Source organism: Herpailurus yagouaroundi, unplaced genomic scaffold (assembly GCF_014898765.1).
Source record: "Herpailurus yagouaroundi ecotype Mexico unplaced genomic scaffold, PumYag 91230, whole genome shotgun sequence".
Taxonomy (NCBI): Eukaryota; Metazoa; Chordata; class Mammalia; order Carnivora; family Felidae; genus Herpailurus; species Herpailurus yagouaroundi.
The window spans coordinates 16,789-34,604 of NW_024421317.1; the positions used below are offsets into that span (position 1 = coordinate 16,789).

At 37.6% G+C, this 17,816-nt stretch overlaps 1 protein-coding gene across 7 annotated transcripts in view; it reads left to right on the top strand.

The window, feature by feature from the left end:
- The window catches only part of LOC121026385 (uncharacterized), a 73,064-nt gene that overhangs the window by 13,876 nt on the left and 41,372 nt on the right, over nucleotides 1-17,816 (top strand). For 4 of the 7 annotated variants that reach the window (XM_040469248.1, XM_040469249.1, XM_040469250.1 and 1 more), the window contains 10 exons: nucleotides 2,421-2,525; nucleotides 4,282-4,335; nucleotides 4,941-5,045; nucleotides 5,603-5,656; nucleotides 7,384-7,488; nucleotides 10,270-10,323; nucleotides 10,943-11,047; nucleotides 11,942-11,995; nucleotides 12,909-13,013; nucleotides 17,434-17,487. In XM_040469248.1, the coding sequence (XP_040325182.1) occupies nucleotides 2,421-2,525; nucleotides 4,282-4,335; nucleotides 4,941-5,045; nucleotides 5,603-5,656; nucleotides 7,384-7,488; nucleotides 10,270-10,323; nucleotides 10,943-11,047; nucleotides 11,942-11,995; nucleotides 12,909-13,013; nucleotides 17,434-17,487 (795 nt within the window). The remainder of the gene's footprint in view (nucleotides 1-2,420; nucleotides 2,526-4,281; nucleotides 4,336-4,940; nucleotides 5,046-5,602; nucleotides 5,657-7,383; nucleotides 7,489-10,269; nucleotides 10,324-10,942; nucleotides 11,048-11,941; nucleotides 11,996-12,908; nucleotides 13,014-17,433; nucleotides 17,488-17,816) is intronic. The other 3 variants (XM_040469252.1, XM_040469251.1, XM_040469254.1) reach the window with 3 other exon arrangements.

Consider the following 17,816-nt stretch of genomic DNA (forward strand, 5'->3'; position numbering starts at 1 on the left):
TTAGAGAGGGAAGGAGGCAAAGCAGAAGAGACTTAAAAACTGAGAACAAACTGAGGGTTGATGGGCGTTGGGGGAGAGGGGAAAGTGGGCGATGGGCATTGAGGAGGGCACTTGTTGGGATGAGCACTGGGTGTTGTATGGAAACCAATTTGACAATAAAGTATATTTAAAAAAAAATTGCCAATATATACGATAAAAAGTGGAACCCCCAAAGACTTCCTATGACACAAATATTTTAGATAGACCATAAAATAAGTATGCTTTAAATGACTGAATTCACAAAAGGAAAATGGAAATACTCTTAAAAACTAGCACAGGAAAACATGGATTTGAAAGGAGTCAAAATTTCTAGAAATGAACTGTCTAGCCTGGAAAATTTAAAAACATAATGGTTTTATTGGCAGATGTAAATGAAGAATTAATTGGATTACTGGAATAGAACTCTGAAAAAATTACGAAGATTCCAGCATAAAGACAAAAAAGTAACAAACAGGAAGGAGGAGTAAGAGGCCTGAGGGTCAGAGTGAAAAATCTGCCCGTTTATCCAACAGTATACAAAAGAGCTAACAGAGACAAAGAAAGAAAATGCTAATTTGAAGACCTAACAGTTGGTAATTTTTTGTGATTGTTCAAAGACATGGATCCTAAAACACAGGGCACGTAATGAGTCCTAAAAGGTTGCTTAAGAGGTCTCTGGTTAATCAAATCGTAAGCAAGTCACAGAACACCAAAACAGAACAAAACAAAAAACCCTACAGGCAACCACAGTGCATTCTGACTACCTACAAATGAGCAATTAGACTTATAGTGGACTACAATTGAGATGCCACCTTACACCCCATAGGATGGCGATTTTATAAAAAGGAACAGAAGCGCCTGCATGGCTCAGTCAGTCAGTTAAGCATCCAACTTCAGCTCAGGTCATGATCTCACAGTTCGTGAGTGTGAGACCCACATCAGGCTGTGCTTTGGATCCTCTATCCTTTCTCTGCCCCGCACCCCCCCCCCACCACCACACCCCGCTCATGCTTTCTCCACTCCCCCCCACTCAAAAATAAACATTTAAAAAAATAAAATGTTTTAAAAAGGAACAGAAAATAACAAGTGTTGGTGAAAATGTGGAGAAGTTGGAACACTTGTGCGCTGGTGGTGGAAGCGTGAAATGGTGCAGCCACTATGAAAACCAGTGTGGCAGTTCCTCAAAAACTTAAAATTACTACATGATTCGGCAATTCCATTTCTGGGCATGTGTCTTAGTGCATTCAGGCTGCTATAATAAATTTCCAGGGACTGGATGGCTTATAAACAACAGAAGTTCATTTCTCACAGTTCTGGGGACTAGAGTCCCAAGATCAGGATGCCAGCATGGCGGGTAAGGGCCCTCCTCTGGGTTGTATTTGTACAGTGACTTCGCATTGTATCATTTCAAGGTGGAAGGGGCAAGGGATCTCTGCAGGTTATCCTTTATAAAGACACTAATCTCATTCATAAGGGCTCTGCCCTCATGACCTAATAACCTCCCAAAGGACCCATCTCTTAATACCATCAATTTGAGAATTAGGTTTTCAATATATGAATGGCAGGGGTTAGGGGGGCACACAGACATTCAGGCTTTTGTAGTGCGTATCCAAATTTGTATATCCAGCACTATTCAAAGAGCCAAAAGATGGGCTCAGTCTGTGTGTTCATCAACCTTAAAATGGAAAGAAATTGTGACACAGGCTACAACATGGTGAACGTTGAAGACATTTTGCTAAGTGAAATAAGCCAATCACAAAAAGACAGATACTGTATGATTCTATTAATGTAAGATAACCTGGAGCAGTCAGATTCATAGAGACAGAGGCTGGGTGTAGGGAGGAATGAGGAGTATTGTTTGAGGAGTACGGACTTTTAATTTGGGAAGATAGAAGGTTCTGGGATGGATAGTGGGTGATGGTTCTAAAACAAGGTGAGTATATTCCATGCCACTGAACTCTATCCTGAAAAATGGTTAAATGGTAAATGTATGTCATGCATATTCTTCTATATATATATTTCAATCTCACAAGATGAGAGAAATTATTAGATATTTTTGGGAAAATTTATTCAGAGGAAAGAACCATGTAAACTGTTCAGCAAACAAAAATAATACTTTCCTACTGGCAGAAGCATATGAATTTTGTTTTCTGTATTTCTGTAAATCGTCTTGAAGTTCTGCCACAGTCTTTAAAAGCTAATTATATAAATGGATTCCCACAATTACTCATTGGAGGAAATTCTAATTCCGCCTTTATTACTGACACTCTTAGATACAACTGAATATACATTCGACCTTTTTCTTTAAGGTGAAACCAATATCTATAACACACAGGAATTCATAGCTATTGTCACATTCTAAGGTTATTCAATGTTGCTTACATTCTTCTCTTTCTTCCAAGGAGGGATTGTTGATGTTGCTAACCTAGACATTGCTTTGCAAAACATGGGAATGAATCTCACAGGAATGGAAAATAGCGATTTGATAAAGAACCTACCTGTTGATGGTGAGTAAGCATATACATTTTTGCATCACTGAATATAACTTGAGTTGTGAGCTTCTCTAAAATCATCTCTGAAGAAGTTTGTTTGCCAGTAAGAAGATATTTGTAAAAACTTAGAAATGAGCTCAGAAAGAAAATAAAGTAATATTCTTTCTTGTCATTTTATTAACATATTTCATCAATCTTTTTAATTCTGGATCCAAAGGAATGCTAAAAACATAGTTCTTTGATTAGGACTACAAAAAGTGAGGGAATAGATAAATAATTAGGGGTGAAAATAGCATGAAAAACGGTCTAGAGGAGATGAATACAGAAAAAATAGGAAAATAAAAGAGAAAATGTGGGAGACTAAACATGAGAGGCACATTCCAAAGCCGTATGATAGCACTCATTCATTTTCTCAGAGCGGTCTGCAAACACTCAGGCTATCACATACAGAATTTTGCCTTTTTCTGAAGCTACATAATATCCCACTCCTATTTCAAATTCCATCATCTAAATAAAGGCCACATTCTCAGGCAGCTCCCTTGAAGCTAGAACTAGAAACACTGAAATACAATTGAAGCCGAATGAGGGCTGAAATGCAGTGGTTCAATGAAAATATTATGCTAAGTGAAAGAAGCCAGTCACAAAAGAGCACGTATTGTAGGATTCCATTTATAGGAAATGTCCAGAATAAGCAGATCTGCATGTACTACATATTAATGTTTCCATTTGGATTTTTAGAAATCTTGTCCTCATATAATATACTGACACTCGGTCCTGACACTTTCCCTGACACAGATAGATTAGTGATTGCCTAGGACTGCGGTTGGGGCTGTAGATGGGAACTGCAAATTAATGGCATGAGGCTTCTTTTTTTTATGATGAGGTTTCTTTTGCGGAATATGAAAATGTTCCAAAATTAGATTGCAGTGGTAGTTGCAGAATTCAGTCTATATCCTAAAACTGTTCACTTGTATACTTGAAATGGATGAATTTGTTTGGTATGCAAATTATATCTCAATAAATTGTTTAAAAATGAATATCGGCCTGCTCTGTACTTTTAGAGCCAGAAGATAATAAAGAACAAAAGTGACATGAAGCTTCTATTTACATATTTGTCACCTACAAATTAGACAAAACATAATAATGTGTGCAAATGCAGTGTCTTAGTTGTTTTTGGTCTAGTAAGGAAAAATGAATCTGAGATCCTATAGAATCCCAAATTTCTATCTTTGTAATATGCTTTCATGTTAATGTCTTTAAATATTGATTTAAAAATATACAGAATCTCTACTTTTAAAATTATCTCAAGCCAATTACTGAAGTGATCATTAATTTACTCATAGGGAATAAAGGAGTAAGAAACTCTGTGTCAAAAAAAAAAAAAGTCAGGAACTACTAAATATCAGCTTATTACATAAGGAGATCAATTGTAAGAGCCAGATACAAACATTAATATGTAGCACACAAAAATTGTAAATTCTGTTCCTTGTGCCTGATGTAAACAGTGGAGAGTTTCCCAACGTATAGGAGTCATGAAGCCGACTCTGTGGGAAATGGTGATTTAATTTTATATCTCATCCTTAACTACCAGAGGTTTAATTTTCTGTAGTTCAATGAATCAAAGCTCTAGTAATATTTTAGAACTTCTGGCTCAAGATGAATACAGGATAAAATATTGGAGTATACATATATTGCTTTCTTTTTTAAATTCCATATTGCTAATGAGTGCCAGTGTTAGATTTGTATTTGATTTACGTGGCTCTCTTAACAGATAATGGGAAGGTTGAAGTGAAAAAGTTAATGGATGCATTGAAAATGTTTTCTGGTGAGTGGCAAGTTACTATAAAATTGTAGTATTTTAAAAACATCTCCTCAACTTCCCCAAACTGTTTATATGTCTTTATATTATGTCTCATTGAATACTTGTTTTCAGAGTCTTAGGCTGTATTTATTTGTACAACTTAAATTTTAAAAATACAATGAAGATTCTGTGTCTTGGTAAGAAATCTGGCCCAAATGTTTTTAATAAAGCAATAATATCACTTACCTCACTAATATTCAAATAATCCCATACCTTGATAGGCATATATGAAGAGAAAAATCACATAATTTAGGATCTCCCCAGAATTCTAAGTTCCCCTGCCAAAATTATAAATTTCCATGATTTCCATCATTCTAACTTGCTGGCCAATCTTAAAAGCAAATCTACCCTCTGCTGCATTAGATGCACACAGATCCATCACTAAGAGAGTATGCCTTTTAGGAGATTAAGGACCTGTGTTCTATTTGTGGCCTCCCTGTGATTCTATGTAGTTGTATGTGTTTCCTTTTACTCGCTCGCTACCTCCGAGCCGAAGGTGATCATTTTTTCATTATCTGGAATCATTAGATTCCAAATTGTCACGCACTGATGTTCCTGTCTTTTGAAAGGAAAAAAGATTGATGCCAACGATCTGCTAAAGGTCCTGGGAGCCATGGGGGTCGAGCTCCCTGAAAAGGAACTAGTGAGGCTGAGACAGACCGTGCCTATCGACGGTGAGCCATATAAGTCTCAGAACAGCCTTTCCGGGGACATTGGTTTTGGGGGGTCATTGTCAGCAGTTCTAAATTGTTGTCTCTTTGTTTCTCCTAAAAAGTACTGAAAATAATTTTTAAAACAAATTAAGTTTGCTGATGTACAGATTCAATCTGTGAACCCAGCTCTTTAACCATAACCATATTGCCATCAGAGTTGATGCAGGTTGTAATAACACTACCCAGTCACGCCCCTGAGAGGCCTGCATGATAGGAAGGAAACTGAGGGAAGTGAGACACAGGTTAAAAAAAAAAGGGGGGGAGGGGACACAAAGAAGTAGTGATTTTTTTTTTCCTGCACAGTATAGTCTTCCCAGCAGTCTTCTTGGTTGCTGAACACTGGGTACATTTTTGTCACAATTTTTTTCCTAAAATAATTTTTATTTGATGAGGAGATAGAACAGATTTCCTAGGGAAAGAGTAAAAAAGATTGCTCCTAGAATTACCCAGTTGCCCAAAAACTGTGTGTCCATGTTCTTTTCCTTTGGATATAAATTATGGTTATTCTTTTTTAATAGCTGCTGGAAAGGTGTATAAGAACAGATTGTTGGATGGTGTGAAGTCTGTAAAAGGTATTTAAGAACCATGATTAGCAGAAAAGTCTGCTAAATGTCAACACAAATATCAACACAAACATCTTACCACCAGGTTTTGAGTCATGTCTACATTCCTTTATTTAGATTTTTTTATTTCATTATGTTAAGTATTTTTGCATAATCACCCATGGTATAGTATTGCAAGGGATCCATTCACTCTTGGAGAATATTTCTAAATAGCACCCCCAAAGAATCATTTGAAATCTAGGGGCGCCTGGGTGGCGCAGTCGGTTAAGCGTCCGACTTCAGCCAGGTCACGATCTCGCGGTCCGTGAGTTCGAGCCCCGCGTCGGGCTCTGGGCTGATGGCTCAGAGCCTGGAGCCTGTTTCTGATTCTGTGTCTCCCTCTCTCTCTGCCCCTCCCCCATTCATGCTCTGTCTCTCTCTGTCCCAAAAATAAATAAACGTTGAAAAAAAAAATTTGAAATCTAATTTATACAACACATAATATACAGAATATCATAGGCAGTTTTTCTGAGCGTTTGCCCAACAACAATACAAAGGATTTTGGAGTGACCTTTAATAATTTTATGGCATAAATCAAGTTATTTTCTTTTTTATTTTATTTATTTATTTATTTATTTTATTTATTTTTAAGGCAGAGAGAGAGCATGAGTGGGGATGGGGCAGAGAGAGAGAGGGAGACACAGAACTGGAAGCAGGCTCCAGGCTCTGAGCTGTGAGCACAGACCCCGACGCGGGGCTCAAACTCACAAACTGTGAGATCATGACCTGAGCCGAAGTCGGACACCGAGCCAACTGAGCCACCCAGGCGCCCCTCAAGTTATTTTCTCTAAAACATTCTTTCCTAAAGACCAGTTAACAACAATAGCAGCAACAGCAAATGTGGAAAAGAAGCATGGTATTGTGGCCAAAATGCTTTTTTACTTCCTCTTCCTGTAGGTCCTTAGAAAAAGAGACCAGAAGGGGAAGTAGGAAGGGAAAGAGGAAAAGGGTAGAAGGTTTGCTGCTATTTAATGAGAGAAGCCTCTTGCAGGTGGCACTTGGCCTCCTGACATCCCAGATACTTGGAATAATTCCAGTCAGCAACATTCTTGGAGAATTTTGTGGTGAATGTGTTGTTCATGACAGTTTTCTCTTTGAGAGCATTGAATCCATTTTTATAGTCTTTTCATCTTTCATACACTTTTTGTATATTGCAATAGCAGAACATTGATGATCTGAATCTTGAACTATCCCTCTCAGCTGATACCTTGGCTTTGTTTTGGGGACAGACCTGCACAGTACTCTCTCTGTATTCCCCATGGGGACAGTCCTATCATTGGTATTCTTTCGGCCCCTCTTTTAACAGATGAGTATTACTTAATACTACAAATAGTAACTTTAAACACATAATCACAGCCTGCCACCCAGTAATGCTTCAACCTCAGAATATTTTTTAAGTAGGCTAAATGCCCAATGTGGGGCCTGAACTCACGACGCCAAGATAAGAGTCACACGTTCTACTGACTAAGTCAGCCAGGCACCCCCAACCTCAGAACATTTTATCTAAGTTGTTCTTGACATCATTTTAGGTGATTTACTGAGTCAACCTTATATGCCTGTTCACTAATACAAATAAATTGTAACTTTTTCTTTGTTTTTTTTTATCATACTAAAATGCATGTGAGAAAAAAAATTATATATAATCTTTGGAAATCACGTAATTTTTTTTCATGATTACTTCCTGTTTGTTTCTTAAGGAGGAATGGTTAAAGCCAATAACCTAGACAATGTTCTGGAAAATCTGGGAATTGAACTCACAGAAAAGGAACGTGAAGCTCTGGCAGAAAATCTGCCACTTAGTGGTAAGCATTGTAGATAATAATGAGCCTTAGGAGTTTACATTTATGAACTTGTGTAAGAGAATGTATATTAACTAGTGATATTTGGTATACCAAAAGAAATTAGAAGCATTTGCAAAGATAGGGATGAACAGTCTTCATTTAAGAATAGATCACGTATTATTTAGGGTAAACTACATATTTATTTAAAAACAAACCTAAAATTATGTCCCGGGTAGATGCAGCAGAAGTTAAATTCTTTCCCCCGTGAAAGTCCAAGGCGAGAGTATCTTTGGGTAATGGACAGTGGCTCTTCTCCATTCAGCGATCCAGGGACCCAGGTTCCTTGCCTCTTGGATTCCTTTTTAAGGCCTTGTCATCGTTTCTATCTAATAATGGAATGGAAAGGAGAGCATGAAGGAGAGAGAGTGCACGCATTATTTCCGTAGCCATTCCTTTGTGGAGAACTGGTCACGTGGCTGCACCTAAATAAATGTGAGGCGGAGGTGGGGCGGTAGAGATATAGGATCTGTCTGGGCATCCACTTCCATTTATGATTCTATGCTCTGAGAGGAAATCAGAGTATTGGTAGGTAGTTAGCTGCTTTTTGTGTTTTGTTTTGTATTCATTGACAGTTGCCTCAAATATACATGCACCATGTGATTTGAAGCCCAGGAGGCCTTCCCTAAAAAGTCTCCGTGAGACTAGAACTGAAGAAGATAAAATAAAACGAAATCAAATCAAAATAAATCCATAAAGGAAAACTGTTTCCTAGTCATCTTCATTGAGGTTAACAGTATATATTTCCAGGTAACAAGCCCAACACCAGATTGCAGCAGATAGTTTTGCTTTGTCCCCAGCTGAGGACTGTTAATGCCTAAAGGAGCCTGTAACCAACCACAACTTAGACAAGCCTTGAGTTCCACAATGGGGAAACTGGCTCATTAACAGAAAAAAGGTATAGTCTTAGGCTTCTTTGCTTCTCTTGCACATGCTTGGCTTCTCTGTCACCTGCCCATTCCAGCTTCACGTTCTTCAAGTCGAATCACTTACCTTCTCATTATGTTTTAAAACATCACTCAGAAATGTTAGAAAGACCTAAGGAACAGGGGTTATGGTTTATGCAGTCAGCTATCCTCTTGAGGCTTTTGGTTTATAGATTTGTGGCATTGTAGGCCTTCCTTTATTTTGCTTTGGGGAATGGTGGTGTGCAACCAGTGAGGTTAGTTGGACAGAGCCGTGATCTCAAGAGTGCCATGCTTGGGGTTTAGTGCTCTGATTTGGCCATCAAGAGGGTCTTCATAATTTGCTTTTAAATTTTTTAATGTTTATTTATTTTGGAGACTGAGAGAGACAGAGCGTGAGCAGGGGAGGGGCAGAGAGAGGGGGAGACCCAGAATCTGAAGTAGGCTCCAGGCTCCGAGCTGTCAGCACAGAGCCTGATGCGGGGCCGGAACCCACGGATCGTGAGATCGTGACCTGAGCTGAAGTTGGACGCTTAACCGACTGAGCTGCCCAAGTGCCACAAGAGAGTCTTCACAATTTTATCTTTGAATTTGTGTTTCCTAATTGAAGTCTGATGGGAAACTAGAGCATGGCTGGGGCTCGGCACCCTGGCTCAGGCATGTGACTGCCCCTGCCATTTAGTCCCCAGGATGTATTCTGGGTCAACCACTCCACAGCCTCTGGTATGGCCAACCTCCCTTTCACCACCATGCCTGGCAACATCTGCATCCCCTGACCCCAGCAGGGACCTGGGCATGGTTGCAGGGAGGGCTGGCATTGGCAACCTGTACCTGAAGGCATCTTGTGACAAGACATGGCAGCAGCAGTCCCCACTCTGGGCTGGCAGGGTCAAGCCTGTTCCTCATCCCCTTCCAGGTACCTAGTGTGTCCCCACGTCAAGGCTGCATTACTCTTGGGAGTCGCCTGTCCATAGTGAGTTGAGGCAACCAGTGCATAGGAAAGTGAGACACGTGACTCAATTTTCAGATGTGTGGTTCTGGCGGCAGGAGGAAGGAAGGAAGTCTGCTGCTAGTGAGCCTCGTGCATGCTGAGTAATGGGACCACCCAGGGTGCCTGTGAGGTTCTGCACTCAACCCTAGAAGATGCCATGCCTGTGACGGTGCAACATTTGCCAGCTGACTTATAAACAAAAACTAAAACAAAAACACCACCATGACAGTTTGGGAACAAGACTGTGGAAGAAAAAAAAAAAGCAAAGGTTTTTTTCCTGATTTTTGAACAAGGGGTCCCACGTTTTCATTTCGTACTTGGCCCAGTAAATAAAGTAGCTGGTCTTAAGGGGTTGATCAATCCTTCCTGATATTGGAACAATGCCATATTGCTGTAACTCTCTAGCTTTAGCTAATGATTTCTTTTTTCCCAAGCATAGAAAGGTAGAAACATTTACCCAAACTTTATGCATGTGCTGGTAACAAAAGATTGAGAACACATAACCAGCCATTCCAAGTTAATAGTTGGAATAACTAAAGAAAAGTATTAGTAAAAGATAGAACATGAAAAATGTTTTCAACAGCAATCATGGGAAGAACCTTGCGTTTGCATCAGAAGGGCTATCAGAGACCAAACAACAACATACTTAGCCTACTGTAACATTCCTGCAAGCGTAAGACAGAGAACGCTTTCTTGGGTTAACCCTCTATCTACCATAGAATGAATTCTTTGCAATCCATTGCATAGAAGTTTTTGGCTGGTGAGATTAAATTGTGGGGAGAATCTCTATTTCTTAATTTAGCTCCTTTATCTTTTTATAATATTGCCAAATTATGATATTTCTTACAGCTAATGGGAAGACTGAGCTCAAAAAATTGATGGAAGCAGTGGAAACTATTACAGGTTAATTAGAAGTTTCTATAAATCTAATGTCTTTATTCTTTAGCTAATTTATATTTTTATATAGAACCATCATTTTTACATTCCCTTTTTTATTCTATTCTACCCATTTTTCTTTTATATTGATGAATATCTGCATACAGTTGCCCAGGATTACACATTAGAACATTTGCATTTTAGCACTAATTTTTCAGTGTGAATTTATAGTAGCAAATTTCTTAGTTTCTGGAATATTTGCCAAGAATAGTCACTATTCTTGATTTTGAAAGCCTAAATTTGAATTAGCATAGCTAGCGATACAGCAAACTTTCACAGAGATAAAATTCTGTTATCATTAAGAGATTAGGGGAGAGATAATATCCTTACAAAATAAATGGATCTTATGCCTACAGTGTCCTAATTTGTATTATATAAACTGCATCAGTATGTCTATTACTTTACTAAGCGTAAGAGAGAAATTCTATTTCTACCCCCAATTAATGACAGTGGCTAACAGTTAACTTATTGTGTGTGTTTGCTCATTCAGCTATCGTAGCTGAAGCTGTAAAGGGTCAACAGGTTTGGCGGGGCTGTGGTTAGGCCCTTCTCTCTACTAATCTGTGACCATTTTGTTATGTTGAAGGGGGAGAGGTTGATGTCAGTGATGTAGGAGATGTTCTGGAAAACATGGGAGTAACTGTCACAGATAAGGAATGTGTAGAGCTCGTAAAAAACCTGCCAGTTAATGGTAAGCATTTAAAATATTAATATGGTCTTGAAGGAAGCACACATTTCTTATTTTGTTTATGAGAACTTCTATATACTTTCTGATAGCATAGAAAAAATGCTTTCAAAAACTACTTAGTATGAATGATTTCACTCATGGAATTATGTATCTTCACATACTGATAGATAATATGTAGGTATATTCTAGGTTGTTAACATGAATCATCTAGGGACTTGTGGCTGCACCATAGACTGAGAAGGAAGAAGTAGAAAAAGGCACTTAAACAAAAACAAAGACCGAAAAAGTACAGCCATTGTGATATGGTTCAATTTATACACTTATGTATGCAAATAATTTTTTAAAAAAAATGAATGGTACGTTTTCACCTTAAAAGGATGCTATCTAATGGTAGAACATCAGTAACTGTAAGCTGAGTGTATATGGGGATTCATTGTTTCTATTCTACTTTCGTATATATTTAAAATTCTTTACAATAAAAACATTTCAAGAGAAGATTTTTAAGAAGGAATTCCATTAATTTTTAGTTGGAAATCAGTTGCTGCTTTATTCACAACCTGCCATCAGGGCTAAGAAATACCTTTTGTAGTTGTGGTTCTATAGATGGGGAATTGTAAAAGTTACACTGGGTGCTAGGTGAGAGAACAGAAAAGGACATTAGAGAGCTGAAAAGGAATTTTAAAAAAAGCACTAAGATTACAAGATTAACATGCTTAAGTGTCAATAATTGAATAGAGTGGACACATTGGTGGCTATTTCATTTTTAAAAATTTGAAAGTAAATTGGAAATTTTCTAGAGAAAATTACAAATCCTCCTTACATTAAATAATGACTTGCTGCCTTGGTGAATCTCCACATCACTTACTTGTGTATGACCTGATTTATGTTTCCACGTAGCTAAAGGAAAAGTCTACAAGAATAGGTTACTGGATGGTTTGAAGTCTCTTAATGGTAAGTGAGAAGCATAATACAAAGCCAGATGATTCTAAGAGACACATTATACTATCTCCTAGATACCCAATTGTGAACTTCACTAACCTCCTTAAATACTGATATCATTCCTAGCTTCTGATATAGACCTGTGAGCAAATTATCTCCATATAGAAATTTAAATAAATTTTACATAAGAGAAAATAAAGTCTGTGTCAGCACAGTAAAATTAAAGGGAAAATATTTGGGGAATTTGGTTAGGCGTTGAGACAATCAATAAAATAAACACAAATGAGCCCACTTATTAGTGAGAAGATAAAATAATGTTTTTCATTACTATGAATTATTAAATAGTAATGCAGGCCCTTTTAAAGCTTATGCTTTGTAAACCTGTCCCCATGATCCCACTAAAGAAAGAGGTTCTTTTTAAAGAGCTATTATCTATTATTATCTATTATTGACCCGCTTTGTACTATAGACACTTGATGTTCCTGCTGAAAATAACATTAGTATATGTCAACAATTTGATGTATTTGCTAAAACAAGTCAACTGTCATGCTATATATGAGCCTATTTAAGTTATTTAAATCCAAAAACTATACAGCATGCTAATTGACTATAATAAAATGCATTCTGGACAATTAGTTCAAGATTTCAGTTTTGTTTTTTTTTTTTTTCTGCAGACGGAAATTTCTAAGAACTAAAATCCCCAAACAAAAATTTTAGAAAAAGATCCCTTGCTTGCAAAAGAAAAATATTTCTGAGAGGGGACACCCTTTATATTTCCACCTACACTACAGCCATGTGGGCCCATAGGTTATTTAAATATATAAATTTTTATATATTTATATATATAAAAAAGAATATATAAAAAAGAAAAATATATAAATTTTTCTTTCCTTTGGCTATTTCTTGACCATTTTGCTTTTCTAAGGAGGGGTTGTTAATGCCAATAAACTTGATTCAGTTTTGAAAACCATGGGATGGAAACTCACAGAAGATGAAATTAAGGATCTCAAATGCAACCTGCCCACTGATGGTGAGCATTGAAAATATTTTTAAGTTCTTTGGGAAAAATCTTACCATGATGATTAGATTCCCAGCTCATTGTTCTTTATGGATCTTGGTTATGGGATTGAAGAAGTTCTACCTTTTTCCATTCTTCTTCTTCTCACATCTGAAGAAGGCATTGAAGAATAACGCCTTCTTGGGGGCTGGGGCAACTTTCTTAGTGTACTTCCTATTTGTAGAGGGCAGGAACCCCACTTTAAGTCATGAACAGAGTACCTTTTAGTTTAAGTTTTATACTAAAATAGGGTTGACTTTTTATCTGATTGATTATGACTTGCTTAATGTGCCAATAGTTACATCTACAATTCTTGTTGAGATGTCCTTCTCATTAGATTTAATTGTAGACCCCTTGAGTTTTATCAGACTACCCTGGGGAGAAGCACAACCTAAGATGTTTGTTCCTGAATTATTTTTTCAAATTTGGAGGATTTACTAGGCACCATCTTAATCAAATCAGAGGTTTCAACAAAAGGAATGATGATCACACTCTTCATATTGTCTTTGCCAGAAGCCTTAGTTTTGAATGCCCTTGGTCACTAAAAGAAATTCCAGGTGTTATCTTGTATTTGTAGAAGATGAGAACTAGTTCATTTTTTGTGCCATGTCGCACCCAGAATCTCTGGATTCTCTCTGTTCTCCTTTATCCTTGCTTGCTAGCCAGCCAGTTGTTTTCTGGGTTCATTTCTTTTTGTAGTAACTTGTCCGTTGCTGCCCATATCAACCAGATACTCTAGTAACACTGTATTTCCTAGCTTCTTCTTCTTTTTTTTTTTTAAGTTTATTTATTTATTTTTGAGAGAAAGAGAGAGAGGGAGTGGAGGAGGGATGCAGAGAGGGGGAGAGAAAGAGAGAATCCCAAGCAGGCTTCAGCATGGAGCCCGATGTGGGGCTCAAACCCACAAACTGTGAGATCATGACCTGAGCCAAAACCAAGAATTGGGGGCTTACATGACTGAGTTACTCAGGCGCCCCACCCAGCTTCTTCTTTTAAAGTACAAGCATAGGGGCGCCTGGGTGGCGCAGTCGGTTAAGCGTCCGACTTCAGCCAGGTCACGATCTCGCGGTCCGTGAGTTCCAGCCCCGCGTCAGGCTCTGGGCTGATGGCTCGGAGCCTGGAGCCTGTTTCCGATTCTGTGTCTCCCTCTCTCTCTGCCCCTCGCCCGTTCATGCTCTGTCTCTCTCTGTCCCAAAAGTAAATAAAAAAAAAAAACGTTGAAAAAAAAATTAAAAAAAAAAAGACAAAAAAATAAAGTACAAGCATATTCAGTACATTATCTGCCTTCTAAGTTGTTGAAATTGATAAACTCACCAACACCATTGCAAGGCATGGGTTCATTCCAGCCTCCAGTAACAATTTCTTCACCAAACACTTCCAGGACCAGAGCCAATGCCACATAGTTTTGGTGTTTTTGCTACTACTTTTGTTGTTGCTAAGACAGCAACACACTTGTGGTTCCAGTTCCTTTTTTTTTTAAGTTTCTTTATTTTGAGAGAGACAGAGATGGCCTAAGCAGGGGAGGGGCAGAGTAAGAGGGAGAGAGAGAGAGAGACAGAGAAACCCAAGGAGGCTCCTCAGTGTCAGTGCAGAGCCCAACACTGTGCTCGAACTCATGAACTGTGAGATCATGACCTGAGCTGAAACTAAGAGTCAGACGCTCAACCGACCGAGCCACCCAGGCGCCCTGTGGTTCCAGTTCCTATTATCAGCTAGCTATGCTGCAGTAGTAACAAACAACCCCCAAATCTCAGTGGCAACAGAGTTGCACTCAATAGTTGCACTCAGAGTGACACTCAATATTAGACACTGCCCATAGGTTGGCTGTCCATCTGTTCTCTACTATAGGACATAGGATGCAAGAACAGTCCCTGTCTGGACAGTGTCACTTTTGTAACAGGAAAAAGAGAGATGATGGAGCCATGTGATAGTTCTTAAAGTTTCTACTCAGAAGAGACTCAAATATTTCATTTGACAAAGCAAATTGCATGATATCATTGGGAACAGAAGTATAATCCTCCCATAATACAGACTTGATACAGAGGGGAAGAGAATATTTGGACAAACAAGATATATTCTCTTAAAACAATGTATCTGAAAATGCAAGGAAAAACAATTTATACCCACTTTGATGCATTTTAAAATTGATTCCATAATTACAGAACATCTAGTCAATTTAATATATGGAGCCATCAAAAGAACCAGTCAGCTCTATTCTTATATACAAATATATGCATAGAATATCTCTAAAAAAGATACACAAAAATGTCAATGTTTGTTCCTTAGAAGGAAGAGAATTCTGACAATGGAGATGTTTATAAAGGAGATATATTTTTCACTGTATTCTTATTGGTAACATCTGAGTTATGTAATTTATGCTTATGCTGCCTAGTAAGAATAAATTGATTTAGAAACATATATGAGAAAAGCATGATTCACAAAAGGAAAAAATTGATAAATTGTACTTCATTAAAATTAAAAGCTTTCACTCTGGAAAGCTGTGTGGAGATGGTGGAAGACAACCTACCGTCTGGGAGAAAATATTTGCAAGTGATACATCTGACAAAGCAGCAGCATCTATGGCATTTAAAGAACACGCAAAACTCAGCAATATAGGGGCATCTGGTGGTTCAGTCAGTTGAACGTCTGACTTTGGCTGAGCCTCGTCTTGGGCTCTATGCTGACCGCTCAGAGCCTGGAGCCTGCTTCAGATTCTGTGTCTTCCTCTATCTCTGCCCCTCCCCCTCTCATGCTCTGTCTTTCTCTCTCTCTCTCAAAAATAAATAAACATTAAAAGGTTTTTTTTTTTTTATTTGAGAAAACCTCAGCAATATAAAATACAAACAAACCAATAAGAAGATGGGGAAAATACATGAAACTATATGAATGAAAATACATTGCACCAAAGAGGATATACAGGTATCAGATAAACACATGAAGAGATGCTTGACGTCATTAGGTATTAAGGAAGTGCCATTTGAAACTGCAGTGAGATATCATTGCATACCTATCAGAATAGCTAAAATAAAAAATAATGACAACACCAAATGTTGATGAGGATGCTTGAGAAACCGGACCACTCATACTTGGTAGTGGGAATGTAGTGATACAATCACTATAGACAAAGTACCAGTTTCTTACAAAACTAAGCATAGAGCTACCGTAGCAATTACACTTTTGAAACTTAGGTTCGCACAAAATCTATACATGAACGTAAGAGCCAAAAACTGGAATCAGCCCAAGTCTCCTTCAACAGGTAAATGGCTAAACAAACTTGTGGTACGTACATATTATGGAATACTATTATTCATCAGCAAAAGTACACTATCTGATTCATGCAACATCTTGGGCAAATTTCCAGATAGTTATCCAGAGCTAAAAAAGCCAACCTCAGAGCTTACATACTGTAAGATCTTTACATATCATTTTTGAAATAACAAAATTTTAGAAATGGAGGACAGATTAGAGCTTGCCTGGATTTAGAGATAGGGGATTGGTGGAGGCAGAAGGAGGTGGATGTGGTTATAATAGGGTCCTTGTGGGACTGGAACTGTTCAGTATCTTGACTGTGGCAGTGCATACGTGAACCTACACAGGTAGTAAAATTGTCTGGAATTTAATAATACAGAGACATACACATGAGTACAAGTAACACTAAGGATATCTAAATAACATCGGTGGATTTTATCAATGCCAGTATTCTGTTTTTGGTATTATTCTATGGCTTTGTAAGTCTTATCATTAAGGGAAGCTGGGCAAAAACGTACAAGGTATCTCTCTCTATTTTTTTCTACTAACTTCATATGCATCTACAATTACCCAAATAAAATTTTCAAAAAAAAAGTTAAATTGGAAATAAAATCTGTTAGTCTATCAGTATGATAACTGCCCCCCCCCAATTGCTAATATAAAGGATTTGTCTTCAAAGTGCTTAATAATTTATCTTGTAATCCAAATGGAGGAAATAAATCTTTCTGGGTCTGTTAAAACACCAGGGAATATTGAATGAGAACACATTACCTGAGAAAATCACTGCTGAAACCCAAGTTTAAACATTTTTGAATAGCATGTACCAAACATAAACCCATTGTCATGGCCTGATAGAAATAAGAAAGTTCTTCAAAGTCTTAGAGCTAAAAAGTAGACCCTGGACAGTAAGTGGCTTTTGACTCTTATCCCTTGACTATTGTAGGTTTGATTTTTTATAGAAGAATTAAGTCATAGTTGTATTGTTGACGTTATATTTTTCATATTTAACCTCTTTACACTCATTCTCAAGAAGTGGGTAAAAGTAGAGAATATTATTAGTACGGAAGTGTTGCTGGAGTATTTTCCTCTCCTATTATTTGTGTGTTTCACTGTCTCTTTTTATTATTTGCATTTCTTCTTACAGTATATGGGAGAACTACAATGAAAAAGTTGTGTAGTGGATTAAAAGCTTTTACAGGTCAGTGGGAAGTTATATAAAACCAAGATCTGCAGACTTTATGTAGTAGTATAGTTTTAAATAATATTTTTTACCATTCTATTGCTGATTTGTAAATTGTAGCTTTCAACCTTTTCTAATGAAACATTTGCTCCTAATGTCCCACGGTTTACCTTTATATATAGTAATTAAAAGCCTATAACTTACTAATAACTTCTGAACTTTCTGGAGTTTTTATACTAATAATACTCACTTCAACATTATTAATAGATTCCCAAATCAGAGTATATCAAGCAACAGCAAAATAAAGCTTTTTTTTTTTTTCCATTCTTAGAACTGGAAAGAATTAT